The 18,873-nt window shown below is 40.3% G+C and overlaps 1 protein-coding gene across 1 annotated transcript in view; it reads right to left on the bottom strand.

Annotated features, from left to right (window-relative positions):
- PRKAR2B (protein kinase cAMP-dependent type II regulatory subunit beta) overlaps window positions 1–11,168 on the bottom strand; it is a 111,221-nt gene extending 100,053 nt beyond the window's left edge. Inside the window, exon 1 of the mRNA XM_060156206.1 lies at window positions 10,667–11,168. Coding sequence (XP_060012189.1) covers window positions 10,667–10,967 — 301 coding nt within the window. The 5' untranslated portion in view covers window positions 10,968–11,168. The remainder of the gene's footprint in view (window positions 1–10,666) is intronic.
- Between the last annotated feature and the right edge of the window lie 7,705 nt (window positions 11,169–18,873).

Genomic DNA, 18,873 nt, shown 5'->3' with positions numbered 1-18,873 from the left:
TTCCTCTCTTTCTTCCTTCCTCTCTTCTTTTTTTAACAAACCCATATATAAGGCTTAGTATATGCCACACACTGTCAATTCATTTTTTCTTACCAGAACCCTCTGAGGCAAGTACTACCATCATTCCCATTTCACAGATGGGGAAACTGAGGCACAGATGGTAAAGTAACTTGTTTAAGGTTCCAAAAGTTATAAATGGCAGAGTCAGGATTCAAACCTAGAGCCTATGCCAAAGTGAAGTCATACTTGTAAAAAGTTTCCAGTGTTTCTGGTTTTTCAGCACTACTTAAAAATTTTCAGCAATAAAAGCAAACTGTTTTGTTTGTTTTCCATAAACTACCAGGTTTAAGAAGTAGGAGGCAGAGGAAAGGGGTTCTATTGACTGTGTTTATCAAATCAGTGGCGGGGGAAAAAAGTAACATGAGTAGGAAAGAATAATAATAGAGGTAGATGATAACACATTCAGTTTAGGACAAAATTATCTGGAGGTGCCTGAAGAAGATGCAAGCAGAGGTGGCTGGTAAGCAGGGAGATATGTCAACCCAAATCTGAAGGCGAGAGGTCTGCGCTGGAGGGCTCACCTCGGGGCGGGAGGGCGGGGGGTGGTGGTGAGCAGGATTCATGCAATAAAGGGAGGAAGACAGCCTGCTTTCAAGGTGGCAGGAATGAGGCAAGATGGAGAGAGAAAACAGGACAAAGCAGGTTCAGGGCAATAGAGGCATTTGGGATTTAACACAGGGCTCACAGAAGCAGAAGCAGTGACATGGGAAGTTTAGGGGGGTCAGAACGTCTCCTCGATGGGAATGTGCAATCCTCACCCGCAAGGCGAGCCTGTGCACTTGTGTTCTTTGCTTGTGGCAGAGTGATCAAATATCAGGCCAAAATATAATATGCCACCTTTTTTTTTTTTAATATAATGAAGTCTAAACCTATGAAACTGAACACAGGCTAAGGCTTTTATATTTCATGAAAACATTTTAAAATGCAACAATATAAAGGATTATCAGGAGGCTATTTTTAATATTTATGCGCCCAAGAAGGTTTCAATCACTTTAGAAATATACACTTATAGATATTTACTATTATGAGACATTCAGTATTCAACTTGAGGGTAATTTAAAGTGTATTTGAGCACCTTCTGTGGGCCAAGTGAGATGCGTGCAGGAAGGTCTTGGAGGGAGGGAGCTCATTCCTGTGTTTCCTTGCCTGCCTGTGCCAGGAACATGTGACATCCGCCAAGCTTACTCTGAAGTAGGGCACGTTCATCCTGCCATTTTGACACCACTCATGTCAACCAGAGAATCTCGTAAGGATTTTCTGGTAGGGTGAACTGTAAGCTAACCTTTGGAGAAAAACTGGGATTTTGGCAGAAAGTTAAGGAAAGAGGACTGGGTACCCAGGACCAAGAGAATAACTTAGGCAAGAATATTTGGCTACATCAATTTCGAACCATACTGTGTGCCTCTATAGTGTTTTATCTACTACCCACCAGACGTTTATAAAAGAATCGCCTTTCTTTCATGTCTTTTTTCACTTAAAATGTATTTACTAGGTAATACAAGTATATGACAAGCTTTTTTCAAAAGTTACGAAAAGGGAGATAGTGAAAAGGGACCTCCTAACGAACTGTCATCTCCAGAGATGGCCTTCCTCAGATACCCTATGTAACTGCATTTCTTTTAAACTATTTTATTTTATGTTTTTCCTTAGGATGTTGCCTGGTCCTAATCTTTTAAACTATTTTAAACTTTAGATTTTCTTCTAATTCTGATTGGCACTTCCATGACTAAGCTTAACTAAACACCTGTAACATGGTATGATTCTGTTTGTCACATCCCCAATATGTGCACCAAGGACATGAGTACTCTATAATCGAGTCTGAAGTTCAAGGTACAGACAGGAATACAGATTTAAAAGAAAAAGCCTAGATCTTACCTGTCAGGTAACATGATTTTATTTCCTTTTCATAAGATAGAATTTTCCTCTTTATTCTGCCAAAGTTTGGCTGAGTCAAACAATTACCTAATGAATGTCTATTAAAAAAGACACACACACACATTAGGACCCTGCCTACCTGCAGGTCCTTTATAATCCAGGAGCTTAAAAGAGGAAGCCAAAGTTTACTACAGCTAGCTTACATATTAATAGAGTATGGGTTAAGTTCTACTGTTAGGATTGTGGTCTCCAAAATGGGGTCATGCACCCCAAGGCAGAGTATAAGGCAATCATTTAGGGTGTAGTAAAAATTAGAGCTTGCTTACAATTACTTGTTACTTCTCCCTTTCAAAATTTATACTGTGGGATGCTTTCTCATATACATAGTAAGCTAATATACTGGTACATGCACAAAATTTATAAAAACATACATGGGATATGTCTACTCAAATATATTTTGCTAATGACTGTACATAATCAAAAAGGTTTTGAGAATTAAACAGCTTAGTATATGAGGTGTTCATTTTTAAAATAAACATTTTATTGAGTTTCTAAAGTATATGAAGTGCTGGGACTTCCGCTGCGGTCCAGTGGTTAGGACTCCGCACTTCCACCGCCGAGGGCCTGGGTTTGATCCCTGCTCAGGGAACTAAGATCCCGCAAGCTGCATGGCGCGGCCAAAATAAAATAAAATAAAGGTTCTCCTTAAAAAAAAAAAAGTATGCCAAGTGCTAATTTGTGTAGAACAGACGGAAAAAACAAATTGTAAAAGGGAAAGATCAATGCTGAGCTAGGCTGTAGATTTTTAGAGGGAAAAGTTGGAAGCTTGTTTTTTGATATGTGGTTCTTTTCAACCATGTTACTGCTGTAAGAGTTACTAAAAATGAAGTCTGTGTACCATGGTTAAGGAGATGGGCTCTGAACTCAGACTGTCAGGTTCAAATCCTGACTCTACCACTTACTTTGGGGAGAGCTGAATGATATGTATAAATAGCCTTATTCAGCGTCTGGCACTTAAGCAGCCAAAAAAGTTAACAATGATTAAATAAAAAGAATATCATTTAACAAACATTAGCTTTCTATAGCAACTGAAATGAAACAGCTGAGTCATGTATTAATTCAGAACCTTTTGGAAAGATGCTTTTTGAGTCTAACTAAAATGTATTTAAACGAATGGAAGCTTTTTCCTTCTTTTTTATCCAAAAAAAAGAATAAATTCCCCTCAATATCACTCGCATGAACTGTTTTGTCTTAGAACAGCTAATGTAAATTAAACAGTGTCAGTCCCCAGCCAAACGGATACCGGAATCACTGCATTCAGTGTATCTTCTTGGCTTCACTTTTATGTAGAACATGTGTTTATATTTTGACCTTTTGTCTTTTTGTAAAACACAGAAACATTTTTTAAACAGTAGCAACTGGAATGATGGTTTTTTTTTTTAGTTTCCAAACATATTAAGCTACACATGGCAGAGCCTATTGCTGAAACATTTATAAATGTTACACCAACTGTGTTTATATTTCTGATTTTTTTAGATTGTTTTGTTTTCATGTAAGCCATGACCTGAAAATTTTAGCTCAAATTCTTTCCACAAAATAATTACATAATGGAACAGTCTGAGTCATTTTGAATTTCCGAAACACAAAAACTCCCATAAAATAAAGATAATGATCAGTATCACAGTGAGGTTTTTACATGGGGTTTTGGGACCAACCCAACCACAACTAAACGGCAAGGATAAGGCGGAAGGACAATAAGAACAGGACCAAGAACACGATGACAATAACTCATCCACCTCAGAAAAGTCACTGCACTCTTTTTTCTTTTCCATTGTCTCTTCTTAAGCAATTGATACAAAAATAAAACCTAATGCTAGATTTCACCTCAATGAAAAAAATCAAAGAGAAAAAAAAATTGGTAATTCTGAAGGCAAAAGAACAAAAGTACTTCTCTTTAGCCTAGACTTTTAGACCTTATCTATCACCCTGATGGAAGACAGAAAGGATTCATAGTATGTAAGTTAATATACACAGCACACAAATTGTGATAATTCTATGAACAAAAAGACCAAAGCAGACTAAATCTGGGCAAGGAACGTCTCTGGCTTTCAGCTGCTCCATCTGTTAAGCGAAATAGACAACATATTCTATATATGAGACAGTCTCTGACAAAAGGATTGTTTCTTAAGAAGTCTAGAGATAGTAAACTTAAGAGAATAATTATTTCTTTTTTCTTAAAAATTAAAAAAAGGAAGGAGTTGGCTCTCTATAAATATGTCTGCAGTGAGTGAATGAGCCCAGCATCCCACTTCCCAACTTATACACATTCCTCCTCCTCATGGGCTAACCCAGGTCTCTGGCCCCTTTACTCTGTGACTCTTGATACTGCTAAGGCAGACCCCAAGCTCAGTCATTCAATCACATTCTCTGAACCCCTCGCCCCCATCAACCCCAACCTCCACCGCAGGCCTTCCCTATTGCTACTACTCTCATTAAGTGGCTTTTTTAATGGATCACAAATAAACTCCTCCTTGACAATTTCAAAGGTCTCTTGTTAGTACAGCTGAAAAAGAAACACATTTGTTTTTTGACACAGCTATGAACAAAACCTTGACAGCTGGAAATATACTGGAATCCATGGAGTGAGATTCGCAGCAATAAATAACCATTAAATATTTACTCTGTCCCACCCAGATACAGTACATCACTTTATGTGTGACCTCAAATGGAAAGCTTACTTACATGTCTTCAAATGGAAAGCTTATAATGCTCTTACATTAAATAATAGCTAAAGAGTTTGATTTTTAAGATATGAAAGTATCCAGTGCTTCAATTTTTGTTTAGGTATTTTCATTCTCTGCCATCCCTTCAGAAAAGGTGTAAGTTACTCAAAGAACCCTTCACAAGTTCCAACTAATTTTACTCCTCTCTTCCGCCTTCTCTCTCTCTTCCCATCCCTCCATCCCTCCCCCTCCCTCCCTCTTCCCAAAGTTTAAAGTAATAGATGGATAAGAGTTTGAGAAACGACACTCTTTCAAAATCCTTTGATTTCCCAATTTCAATTCCTAAAGCAATCCATTTAATACTACTATTAAAATGAATAATGTTCTTAACTGTTCTTCTTTGAAAAATCACAATTACCACCTATAACTCAAAATATTTTTAAAATCTTCTCTAACGTTACTGTTTTAAGCTCATAACTAAAATAATGGCTTCAACATTTTAGCCATTGTCATGAAGGATGTAATCCACTTCAGGAGGATTTAAAACTACTATATAAATTTGTAATAGCCAAAGACCACAAAGTCTCATTAATTACAAAATCCTGGTGTGCTTAGCTACAAATTATCAGCTGAAAGGATGTTGGTTTTATTACTATGCAACATAACTTCACATTAAATCCTAAGAGGAACTGCCCAGTAAGCTCATTTCCTACTTCATCTTTCTATAAAGTGCAAACGTTAGATTCATCTCCACCAAGCACAATGAAATTGCTACTCAGAAAGAACACATTTCTGGAATACTTCTTATGAATGAGATCATTTGTTTAACAGGTAATCAGCGCTTGCTGGGTGCGCTATCAGTAAGGACCTTGCCAATATTACTCCATTTATCCTCGCTAACAACTTCACGAGGCAGGCACTGTTACTATGATAACATGTCAACATGCCTCACACAGTGCCTCATACATAAAAGAACATAGATGTTGTCTGAATTTAAAGTTAACCCCCCAAAACTGACTTCCATGCACGTTTTTCAAACCGATTAAATGGATTTAAGAGTTTCATAATATATTAAAAAGATATTTTAACTTTCAGTCCATTGCATAAGTACCACCACTAGAATAAATGTCTTTCTTTAGTCATATGTTGACAGCTACATGAAGTAGGAGGCAAGAGCTAAGGATTGGCTGCCTTGTCCCACAACAGTCTCTAATAGCCATCGAGAGAGCAAGTTCTTAAATAAGGGCCCATAGAAGTGGGCCTAAAAAATCGGCTAAAGCAACAGTCCTTTAAAGCTATGATTATTACTCTCTACAGTTTCCTGCTGTCAATTAGGCCATGAATGCAACATACAGATCAACCTATTTTTTCACTCCCAGTATGAACAAGCTTAAGAACGTTTTCACAGCAGATTCTTGGAAAGTCAATCTATTACCCCGACTGCTTTGCCACCTCATTTTTGGAAGACCACATACGCCATTTCAGACAGATGAATTTCTGACTTTTATTCTTCAAGTTACAATGAAGCTTAGGTCTTCTAATTCTGTATATAACAGAGATGAAGAATATTTGCTCAGAATCCTCTAAGAAAAATTCTCAGACACATGAATGTTACTCTTAACTCTCTTTCAACCATTTCCTCTCATGATAAATACCTTTGTTCCCTTAATCTCCCACCATAAGCTCCAACTTTCCAATATTTTGCATAATTTTCAGGATCTCTGGTAAAGTCTCCACAATCCCCTTAAACTGTAAAAATGCAAAGGTAGATAAAGTTCTCCAAAAACATTTGACGTAAATCAGAGTTAAGAGGATTAAGTCACAGATTTTACATGCTAAATTTCTATTTATATACCTTTGACATGCTTGCTTATAAGCTATGGTTCTATATTTTTGCCTTGTGTACCCACTTTGAACTCCAGATCTTTGCCTTCCATAATACAGAACAATAGGTCTTCCATATTTTATACTTGTTTATTTTTCTTCCAGTTTGATTGCTCTTCATATGTCCATATGTAATTTGTTACTGACTACTTGTCAACTGAGAATTTTATTTACTTCATTTTATAATTTCAGCCATTTCACTGAAGACATAATTGAGCAACACAAGATCTCACTATGATGCCTGTATTAATTACCACAGATTCCACTCCAAATTGGTACTGATTCCAACTCTTTGGCTTACTGTAACCCTCCTAATAAATTCCAAGCCTGGGGACACTGCCCTTGCAGAAGAGACATGTCATGTTATATTCGCTTTCTGTAGGATGGGGAAGAGGGAGGCAGAGACTCCATTATAGCTTTTTTCCCCCAGAAAGGGGATCGCCATATGTCATTCTAACACCTAACGGTTGCCCTTTTAACAAGAATTGACAGCAAACTGAAAGTAAACATTAGAAGTGATAAAATTAGAAAAGAATACAAGGGGAATTGGAAAGCAATCAGCAGAGGAAGGAATCCTTTGGAAAGGTAGGAGAGAAGTCAAGACCACCTTCACCCATCTGACTTTTGGCCTAGGGCCATCGGTGGCCATGGTCGCAAACCCTGGTTCACTTGCTTGATTCAACCACCATACTATGAGTTCAAGGTCATATGCTTGATCCCTCTATGTGAGTCAATGGGCACCAGCTTCACGGTCAAAAACTTGCCTTTTTGCCCAACCTCTCACAAATACCATCGACAAATACATTGTCCTAAGGGATTCATGAGAGTGGGTATGAATCAATCAAAGCAAATTTATCACCATTACTGGAAAAATAACCAGGAAAACCTGACCTGTGAGTCAGCCCATCATACAAATTCCATTAAGAAAGAAACCTCTGATGGTCGTGGGTCAGAGAGATGTGAGTAAGAAACCAGGCTCTGCTGCTTACTAGTCCTATGTGTGACCTTGGACAAGTTAATTTTTCTGAGCCTTAAAGATAAAACACATTAAGGACCTCAAGTAGGGCCTGACATACAAGGGATGCTCAAGTGATGCCAGCCCCACCCCCTTCCAGAGATAAAATCTGGAACTTAAGAGCACAGGGATGGAGCCAGGCCCACAGGTGTTCCAATCCCTGCAGCACACTAGCTGTGAAACACTGGGCAAGTGACAGTCTGTCTCATCTTTCTTATAAAGCTGGGATAATGAATTAAAACATTCAGATAGTACCTAGCACAGTGAATGTCAACAAATGGCAGCTATTTTTAAACTGTTAATAAGAGAAAGTGATATTATAATCATCATTATCTGTTGACCAATATACCTCAAAGTGTGGTCAGTGAACTGTAGATATCAGAAAGAGCTGGGATGTCTGCAAAAAAAAAAAAAAAGAAACCTGATGTCCACCCCAACCTATTCAAAAAATCTCTCCAAGAATAGTACGAGGTAATGTTCATTTCTAAATCAAACATCCTTGAGATGTATACAAAGTTTAAGAATGACTGATCCACTTGGTCTTGTGCTATGTCTCAGTAAATTAAGACTTGTCTTCTAGTACTTTACTCTTCTTTAGTACTTACTTTTCTAATTCTTTACTATAACAGGAGGATTACCCAGTATCTGGTATTTTTTATATTCCAGCACTTTTTTAGACCTAGACATTAAACTGATAGGCTCATTCCTATTGTTTCCCCCCTCCCCGCCCCACAATGGCATTATTTTGACTTTTTCTTCCCCTCTGACCGAGGGTTGGCAAACTATGGCCTTGGTCTGTGGCCAGTTTTGTACAACCTTAACCTCCAGAAGGGATATGTGTTTAAAGGGCAGTTAAAAAAAAAAAAAAAAAGAAGAAGAGGAATATGCGATGGAGACCATACATTGCTCACAAAGCCTAAAATATTTACTTTCTGGCCCTTTACCAACAGTTTGCCAACCCTTGGTAGTCTAAAATTCTCTTTAAACTGGGGGTCTCACAATTTACTTTAAAAAAATTAAGAGAGAACTGATTAGAATAGAAAATACCCTAAACAGATATTTTTTACTACACCTAGAAAAGGGAAGTACATCACCAAAGTTTCTGTTATACGTATATGCATATGTGTGCACTGGAAAATGATCAAATTGGTTGCAGTCAGAACAGTCTTTGGCGGGTAGGAATGGGGAATAAATAGGGCAATTGGTTAACAAATATTTAGTAAAACTCACACTAATTTTTACAATAAAGGTGCTTTGGAGACCATAAAACCATATGAAATGATCCCTACCACTCAGAACTTAACGGCTTATTTCATTTCAAAACAAAAATCGAATCTGTTCTGTGTATAATCTACATTATTGTAAAGAGAAAACAGAATCATAAATGCAAAGTACTTCAAAAACATTATACAAACAAAATATTTTACTTATACTAACAATATATTGTACTGAACGAATATACGTTCTTTATCAAGTCCCTTAGTCTTTGCTTTTCTCCAATCTGGGAAACTAGTCCTTTTTTTTTTCTTTGTGTGTGTCCGTGTGCATGTGAATGTACTCGTGTGTACATGTGTGTCTCAGGAGCATAAAAGAAGTATATATTAGATGTCTCTACCCCTTCTGTGTCATTCATCATTGGCTTCTCCTGCCCATCTGTTTAAAATATGTACTCTTTTATCCTTTTCTCATTTCTAATAAGAAAAGTATTCGATTAAATTCTTGTGCAAAATGAACAATGAAGACTATGATTATCCTACCCCTGAAAACGCTAAAAAGTCCAAAATTAAAATTTTTAAAGTAACAATCTTCCCTTTATCTTCAGAGAGCACTAATTTCCAGTGCTTTTTATGATTGCTTCAGACAAACTAAAAATACCTTAATTTTATAACACTTTTCAACAATTTTGCAAAGAAAAGAAACAGCTTCCTAGAAACATATATAAGGAAATGACACTTTAAAATGGTTTCATTATATGAAATGCACTGCGGACACACAAACCACAAGAAGTGTAAATAGATAAAAGCTGGTGCAATGCTGAATGCATGGTTGCCTTACACCACAAAGAAAAAGCACTTGCACATTTGCACACCCGGGTATTTTAGCTTGGGATGCCACAAAGATGGGATTTAGGCACGTTGTGTAAATACAGAAGGCTGTTCATGTGTAAGTGTGTCTGCGTGTGTCAGAGAAAGAGGGTTATAAGCAGAAGAGGTAGGACCTGCCAGGAGCAATTATTTGAGAAAATCCCTTTTTCTTTCCCATTCATTCTTACTAGCTTCAGTATCTGGCACAGTCCTTACAATTACTCACTGGCTTTTCATTCTAAAGACAACCGACAAGCTTTCAGAACTTCCTACAGTGTTTTTCACACACTTTTTTTTTTTTAAGGCACCAAATCATTCAATATTTGTTTCAAATAAAAAGCAAACCATTAGCTCGTTTCCTCATTCCAAACACCCCACGGACTGCAGGCTAAACGGGATCCTTTGTTGTGTGTCCCAAAATAGTACAACGCGGTATTGCTAAATTGGAAAATAATAGATGACTGTTTCCAAGAATGCCAAAGCTATCACCATAAATTTTGTTCTGCCCCGTGGGTCCAATTTCATGCTCCTTTTAGTGAATCTGCCGTCCTAACAACAGTAAAGCCAATCCGATTGAACACCCCTCGCCTTTTCGCTTTGGACACTCCATTAATAAATATAAAGGCTGAAAGAGAACGCCAAGTGGGCCAGCTTCATTTATGCACAGTGACATCCGTCAAGGGAAATTTCTCCAACCCCAGTGAAAGTTGTTTCTCAGATGCCCACCCCAAACTGGCCGGCCTCTGCCTCCGAGCCCAGGACGAGAGGGGGCGGGTGGGCAGAGAAGCCTCACCTTTGGGCTCCCCACCTCCAGAGGAGGGGACGAGGGGGAGGGCACAACGAGAGCGCGGAGTAGGAAGGTGGGCGAGCGGGAGAGACAGAAATGGATGCTGAGGGGGTGGGCGCGAAGGGAAGGTAGGGAAGGTGGGGAAGGCGGGGAGAGGTGGCTGAGCCGAGCTGCGGGATCGAAGAGCCGAGGGGGAGCGGCGGGGGTGGGAGGGGGCGCGCGGGGGTCGGTTCCTTACCGTTGAACGCCCCTGCGTCTGTGGCCTCCTCCTCCTCGCCGTTCTCCGAGCCGCTGTGCATGGGCTCCTCGGCGAAGTTGACCCCCCTGCTGGGGGTACCGCCCCCGCCGGCGGCGCCCGCGTCCCCCCAGGTCCTGCCCTCATGGCCGAAGCGCGCGGCGCCTTTGCGCTCGTTCTCCTCCTGCAGGCGCGTGAAGTGCTGCAGCGCGAACTCCAGCAGGTCCGCGGGCTGGTGCCTCAGCACCTCCACCGTGAAGCCCTGCAGCAGCTCCGTCAGTCCCGCCGGAATCTCGATGCTCATCCTGCCTCCCCTGCCAACGGGCGCCGGGGCGCCGCCCTCGCCCCCTCCCCGGACCGGTCTCGGGCCCCTCGGCCGCCGAGCGAGCGGAGACGACGCTGGCTGCGCTACCCGCTGCGAACGCGGCGCACTGGGCCCCGGAGGCCCGGCTGGCCCGGCCCGCGGCTCCCGTCGCGCGGCTGCTCCGTGCGGCTGCGGCGGCTGAACGAGCACGGCCTCGGGAGAACTGGAAGCATCTCCAGCTCCTCCCGCTCCCACCGCGGCCGCTCCTTTCCCCTTCCTGGGCCGCCCCGCCCCCGCGCCCGCCCCGCCGCGGAGCGCGGGAGGGGGCGCCGGCGCGCCCCACGTGACCCCAGGAAACCATGGCAACCTCCGCCTGCGGGCGCCGGGTGCCTGGACAGCTGAGGGGCTGAAAACGCAGGCGGGCGCCGGCTGGCTGGCTGGGCGCGCTGCTAGGGGCGCGGTCGGGGCGGGGGCGGGGGCCATCCCCCGGGTCATCCCCCGGCCCAGGCGCGCCTGGCTGTCCACCTGTCCGCACGCCCCGGAGCGGGCGGGCCACTCGGCAGAATTCCCACGCGTCATTCACCAACGGAGTCCACGCAGAGCTGGCGCCACTCGATTTGCCCTGAAACTTCGGCCTCCACCTCGGTAGCGGCATTTTATTTTCCTCCGAGAATCTAGTTGGATTGATAAGTGTGGGTGATGTCTTTTGTTTAAAGTCGTATAGTGGTACTGGTTATCTTTTGGACAAAGAAATAATGCCCCATCTTTGTGACACCTTTCTTTTTTTTCACCACATTTTATCCAGTCTTTCTCTATCCATCCTGTTTTATTGTTTTGCTTCACTGATACTATCCCATTGTCCACTCTATGCAGTTACTACTTGTTAAGACAAATGTGCCATTTATTGTGAGGCACTTAAAGTCAGTCGATGCCCTTCAAACAGGATGGTGCAGCATTTGAATAAAATGTCAGTGTCAGGACAGATGGCCCTTAAGCAAAAAAACCTTTACCTGATTAAACTGTTATTGTTTATTTTTAAAAAGTTCCCTTACGCTTTCAGTGGTTTTGAATTATATCTCCAAAAATAGGAATATGTACTTCACTCTAAAGAGAAATAGAATTCGAGATGTGTGCTTTAAAGAAGTCCTGGACTTTGAAACGAGGCTTATTCTGAGAATGTTTCCGGTTTTGAATTAGAAAATGTCTTTTGCCAATTAAACGGTATTTTAAAACACATCATTTTTTACCATGACCATCATTGTAAAATAAAATATCTCAATAGCAAGCTCACTTAGCTTATCTTTCTACCCACAAAAAAAAAAGAAAAAAGTACATACATGGTTCAGAAACGTCAAAGACTACAAATCAAGATGTAACAAACTAGTCCCTTTAATAAAAATACATTTTGACATTAATCCTTTGTTTATGACACAACTTATATTCACTCCATGAGTGAATGTTTTCTTTATTTCCATTTTTTAACTTCATAATAATATGTTGTTTTTAAATATAGTAAGGTACTTCTAATGGTAAGGGTCAAGCATTTTAAGAATTAAGCTTTTATGAAATACTATGATCCTCACTTCATGGCCCATGATATTAGTCAAACTCTAACCATATAAATATTATATAGACCATATAAACATTATTATCTTTATAGACCCAATAATTTAAGACAAGTTTGCATCATCTTTCTTCATTTATGATGATGTTTTTATTAAGATTAACAAGAAAGTACAAAATATAGTAGCTTAAACAAGATAGAAGTTTATTTCTCTGTAATGTAAATGCAAGCAGCTCAGGGCTGGCATGGTGGTTCTAGGATCATTAGGCACCCAGCCTCCTTCCCGCTTGTTGCTATGTAATCCTAAATTTGTTGTCCAAATTGCTGCTCTACCTTCCTTCTACATCCATATTTCAGCCAAGAGGAAGGTGGAAAAGAGAAGGGAACCTCCCCTCCTACCACATACACATCCCCCGTCTAAGGACACTTCCAGGAAGTTAAACACACCGATTCCTCTTATATCCTCCTGGCCAGAACTTAGTCAACGGCCACACCTATGGTGTGACAGATTGCATTTTCCAAAGGTGGCTTCAGAAATCTCACCTGTGCCATGTGCTCTTCAACAGTGTGACCTTGCCACTCCCCCATCAAGAGTTGAAGCCTTAATTGCCCTCCTCCTGAATCTGGGTGGGCTTGTGACCGCATGGATAGAAGTCGCGCCAGCATGACAGAAGCAGCCAGCCATGTGATGCCCCATCCCAAATCTTTGAGCATAATAAAAAGCTTGTTTTCAGCCTCTATAATTTGAGGTAATTTGTTACTTTCCACAACAATAGTAACTCAAATGCATGGCTATAAGGAAAGCTTGGGAATTTGAGCTTTATTTTGAGCAGTGCTGTGCCAAGCAAACATTTGGAGATGCAGAAGAACCAATTCTGGGAGCAATGATCGGTGTCTGCCACAATGCTTAACACCCTTTCCCCCAGGAATGACAGAAGAAAAAGCACTACTTCCCCAAACATTAACAAGAGCCATATTTCAAAGTAGCATCCTATATTTTGTGTTTCAAAATGCCATTATTACTTTTCGTAGATTTACTGTATGAAGCATGGTAGATGGGTCTGTCATCAACCACAATGCCAGGGTCACGTGGCTGTCATTTTTTTAGGGGTATAGAGGTGAGTCAAACATGAAATGCATAATTGGATTAGATGACCTATATGGTCTCTTCCATCTTGGGATATTCTATAGTAGTACAATATTAAAACAAGACATGTTGGATTTAAAACATCTTTGCAAACAGCTCTCTGATAACAATTTTTATTTGCGTCCGTTCTTAAATCAATAACCATGGCCTGAAAAAGTAAAGCTTGATCCTCATATTCCTATTATGTTAATATTGTTCTCAGAACAAACGTTCACTTCTCAAATCATATTCTGGCTTTATTCACTATCCCATAACTGTTTTGGTAATATATGATTTCCCTTGCTGTCATTTTCAGAATATTTCCTTTTGAATGTTGAAGTACAGTGACAGTGACTTATGGGGACCATTTATCTTTGAGTGCTTTAAAAGAACATCATTGATATTGATTCTTTGGTTGTTGATTTACAAAGCAATTTGCACTAGCTCCTCAGAGAATCAGAAGCAATTGCAAAAGGACTCAGAGTTCAGCACTGGAATGAAATAAGAGTGCTACCAAATTTGTTTTTGCACATGGGAAATTAAACAGATATTAGACAGAGACATCAGTTTGTTGATATGCTGCAGCTAAAACAAGACAACAGCATGGAGAAGCCAATAGTTTGGGCAACCTTTACAATGGATAATAATAACTATGGCCAGTCAATCATACAGCACTTCTTATAATTATATATAGCACTTCAATAATTCATATATTAACTATTGATTATGCAATACATCAATAGATATATCCTGATCAAGCCTCTTTGGTGCAAGAAATACATACCCACTCAAGGAAAAAAAAAGTAGGCAAACTGAAAGGACACAGGGGCTGTGCTTGCGCAGGGCCCACTGTGGCTATCACTCTTAGTCTCATATACCTTTAACAGTTCAGCACTGACTACTTTTGGTGTCTCTAGTTCATATTCTCAAGAGAATCCAGTGGGATTGGCTGGCCTGAGTGAGAGGTTCTCTCCTGGTTCAGTCAGTGTGGCCAGTGGGGTGCAGGAAAAGAAAATGGTCAGGTACAGAGGAATGGATAAAGAAGATGTGATATGTATATATATATATATATATATATATATATATATACACACACACATACACACATACACACAATGGAATATTACTCAGCCATAAAAAAGAATGAAATAATGCCATGTGCAGCTACATGGATGCAACTAGAGATTATCATACTAAGCAAAGTAAGTCACACAAAGACAAATACCATATGATACCTAATGTTGAATCTAAAATATGACACAGATGAACTTATCCACAAAACAGAAACAGACTCATAGACATAGAAAACAGACTTGTGGTTGCCAAGGGGGAAGGGGGGGAGGGTTGGATTGGGAGTTTGGGATTAGCAGATGCAAACTATTATATATAGAATGGATAAACAACAAGGTCCTACTGTATAGCACAGGGAAATATATTCAATATCCTGTAATAAACCATAATGGAAACAGAAAAAAATAAATAAATACTAAAAAATAAAGAAAGTGGTTAGGTAGTACAAATACATGACAAAGCCCGCCTCTTCAGTAGAGAGTGAAGTCCCAAACATGGGCACTGTCGGTGGTATAGGCACCACACACTTATATGCTAAAAGATGGTCACCTCATAGCCTGAAAATCTTGTAAACATTTGCACTGAGACAAGATAAAATGTTTAATCTCTAGATGCAGCTTTTCAAAGGATTGCCTCTAGAAGACCAATGGTTCTCCAACTCTAGGGAGCACCAGAAACACTTGCAGGACTTGTTCAAATACAGTGGCTGGCCCATACCCCAGATTTTCAGATTCAGTAAGTCTGAAGAGGAGCCTGAGAATTTGCTTTTCTCTCAAACTCCCAGGTGATGCTTATACTGTGGGTCTAGGGACCACACTTTGAGATCCTCTACACCAGATTCCCCAGGGAAGGGTTTATACACATACCATACGCGTTCTGAGAAAACAACTGTTTGAAGTAACTTTTTTGCTTAACGTCAGAGCGTAAGTTTTTCTTTGGCTAAATGAGGACTAAAAGCAACTTCATTATTCTGTTCTCCTTTAAGGGCTCTTGCAAAGTTAAAGAGATTCTCAAAAGCAATAGAGGATGGATCCTGAAATGCTACGTTGCATAAATAGAATGTGGGTTTCCTGTTAAGGACTAGGGTGAACTCTCAAGTTTATCTCTGCTTCCTGAAACTCTACTAAAATAATGGCTAAAGGAATGGGGAAAATAAAACTATAAACTCATAAGGACAAAAGAACCATAGTAAAAATTTTACATAACAATAAAAAATTTAATTATTCAGCTTTCAAAAGGAAGGAAATTCTGCCACATGCTACAACATGGATGAACCTTGAGGACGTTATGCTAAGTGAACTAAGCCTGTCACAAAGGACAAACACTGTGTGATTCCACTTGTATGAGGTATCGAGAGTAGTCAAAATTACTCAAAACAGAAAGTAGAATGGTGGTTTCCAGGAGCCTAGGGGAAAGGGAGATGAGGAGTTGTTTAATTTGTAAAAGAGTTTCAGTTTTGCAAGATGGAAACATTCTGGGGTTGGTTGCACAACAATGTGAATATACTTGACGCTACATAGACTTAAATACATTTAGCACTCCTGAACTATAGACTTAAGAATGGTTACGATGGTAAACTTCGTTTTGTGTATTTTACCACAGTTAAAAACTTAAAAAAAATTTTTTTTAATTAAAAGAAAAAAACAGGAGAAGAGACAAGAGAGCAAGTGACAGTTGTCTACCAGAACTATGGAACTAACTGAGCAAACTAGAGAATGCTGGAACACAAGCTCGGGTGAGAGGTCAGTGAGAGGAAGCCAGCAAGAGGCAAGATCACTTCTGTGTCCCAGGGCTCAGAAACAGAGAATCTGAAGACACTGGGTGCCCCTGAAGGGAGAGAAGGAGCAAGGGTTAGTGAAATGTTTGTAACGGGTGTTGACAACACTCTCCACTCTCTGGCCCCTCCTCTACAGAGGCGAGCAACTGCTCTCCTTCACTCCCAGCAGGAGATGGAGGCGTTGACTTTCTATAGAGGTTGGCACAGCTGATTGTGGGGATAAGGTTCTCTACTGAAAGGAAGGGGACTGATTCTGATTTGGTGAACTACTTATTAGTGGCCTCCTTCCCCTACTGGACTAGGCAGATTCTGATTTGGACTCTGCAGATACCCTCCTAGGCAGGAAATCAGAGGATTCCTTTTTAGGGAACTGACCAACCCAAGAAACAAGACCTACAGATGCTGACATTTGAGGTTCCCTTGGTGAAAAACTTAGCTCTCTGTCTTTTCACCCTATTTGAAGTTCACCAGTCAATAACCACTCCCACCCCTACACACCTCATAAACATGAATTCAGGTAGGAATCACCCAATCTCCAGGGAAAACTTTTAGAATGAAAGACTGAGATGAAAATAAATGAACTAAAAAAATAAACTCAGAGAGGTGAAGGCTGCAGTGAACAGAAGAAAAATCAAGAAGCACTTTAATATCTTCCGATATAATAAAAATATAACAATTGTTAACATTTGTTTATCAGATACTGTTCTAAGCATATTAAGTCTATTAACTCATTTAATATTCACAAGGACCCTATGAGATATAAATATTATTATACTACAGATGAATAAACCAAGGCACAGAGAGGTTAAGTCATTGCCCAGGATCACACAGCTCACAAATAGTACTGGGATGGGACCCTAGGCAGTCTGGCTCTTTAGCCAGTCTTCTGTATTTGAAAGGAATAAGAAAGAACTCTCAGAAATGAAAACTATGATAGCAAAAATATAATCTATAAAAGGGTTCAAGATAAAGTTGAAGACATCAGAAAATAGAACACAAAGAAAAAAATGTAGAAAATGGCAGAGGAAAATAAGAAGGTTAGAGGATTGATCCAGGAAACTCAATATCTGAATAATAGGAATTCAAGAAAGAAAACAATGAGAAATGGATAAAATTGTTAAAGAAATCAAGTAGGAATATTCGCCAGAGTTGAAAGATATGAATTTCTAGACTGGAGAGGACCAATAGACAGGCCCATGGGACAATAAATGAAAACACTCTCACCAAGCCTATAATACTGAAATTTCAGAACAGTAACAAAAACAGAAGAGTATAAAAACAAAGAAAATCATCAGACTAGTTAGCAGCAGCACTGGATGCTAGAAAACAATGGAACAACATCTTCAAAATGCTGAAGGAAATTATTTTCAACCCGGAATTTCTTTATCCAGCAAAATAAAGGTAGAATAAAAGCGGTACGCGGGCCTCTCACTGTTGTGGCCTCTCCCGTTGTGGAGCACAGGCTCCGGACGCGCAGGCTCAGCGACCATGGCTCACGGGCCCAGCCGCTCTGCGGCATGTGGGATCTTCCTGGACCGGGGCACGGACCCATGTCCCCTGCATCGGCAGGCGGACTCTCAACCACTGTGCCACCAGGGAAGTCCTCTTCACTTAGTTTTCAGGACACTACTTTTCTTTGTTTGCCTTCTCCCTCATGGCCATATCTTCTCAGTCTTATTTTCCTGGAGATGTCTAATCCTTCTGTCCTCTAAATGTTGAGGCACCCCAGATAGCTTCTTTCTCCACACTCACTTCCCAGGTGATCAAGCCCAGTGGCTTTCAATACCATTTATATCTGAATGATTCTCAAATTTCCATCACCAGTCCTAATCTCTCTCTGAACCCAATACCTCTATATCCAGCTGCAGCGAGATGTCTAATAGGCACCTCAAACTCACCACGTCCAACACTGAACTCATTATGGGTACTCAATATTTACTGAGTAAAAAGGAAGAAGGAAAGGGAAAAGAAAGGAGGAAGTTGTTTGGGGGAGGGGAATGCACACAGAAGGAAGGCTAAGGGAATTCTTAGGATGATGGTGAAGAAGGCCTGAGATAGCAGCTGTTTGCAGGTCTAGAGATCGTCCAGGCCCAGTAAGCAGAAAATCAGAGACATACAGAAGGAAATCCCCAAGGAAGAAGAAAGGCACTCACAAATTATCTAATGTGCTTGATTATACTGAGAAAGCTACACCTCTGGCAGAGAGTTCGGGAAATGAATGAACAATAGTTTAAGAGAAAACTACAACTGAAGAAAACAGCAAGATCTACTCCAGGGAAAACAGAAGGTTGAACAAGAAAGGAAATAAAATCAAAGAACACTATGTGACTTAGCCATGAGCAATATTTATATAGTCATAACAATGAGA

This window comes from Lagenorhynchus albirostris, chromosome 8 (assembly GCF_949774975.1).
Source record: "Lagenorhynchus albirostris chromosome 8, mLagAlb1.1, whole genome shotgun sequence".
NCBI lineage: Eukaryota > Metazoa > Chordata > Mammalia > Artiodactyla > Delphinidae > Lagenorhynchus > Lagenorhynchus albirostris.
Note: the sequence above shows the minus strand (reverse complement) of the source record. Positions and strands in the feature narration are given on the sequence as shown.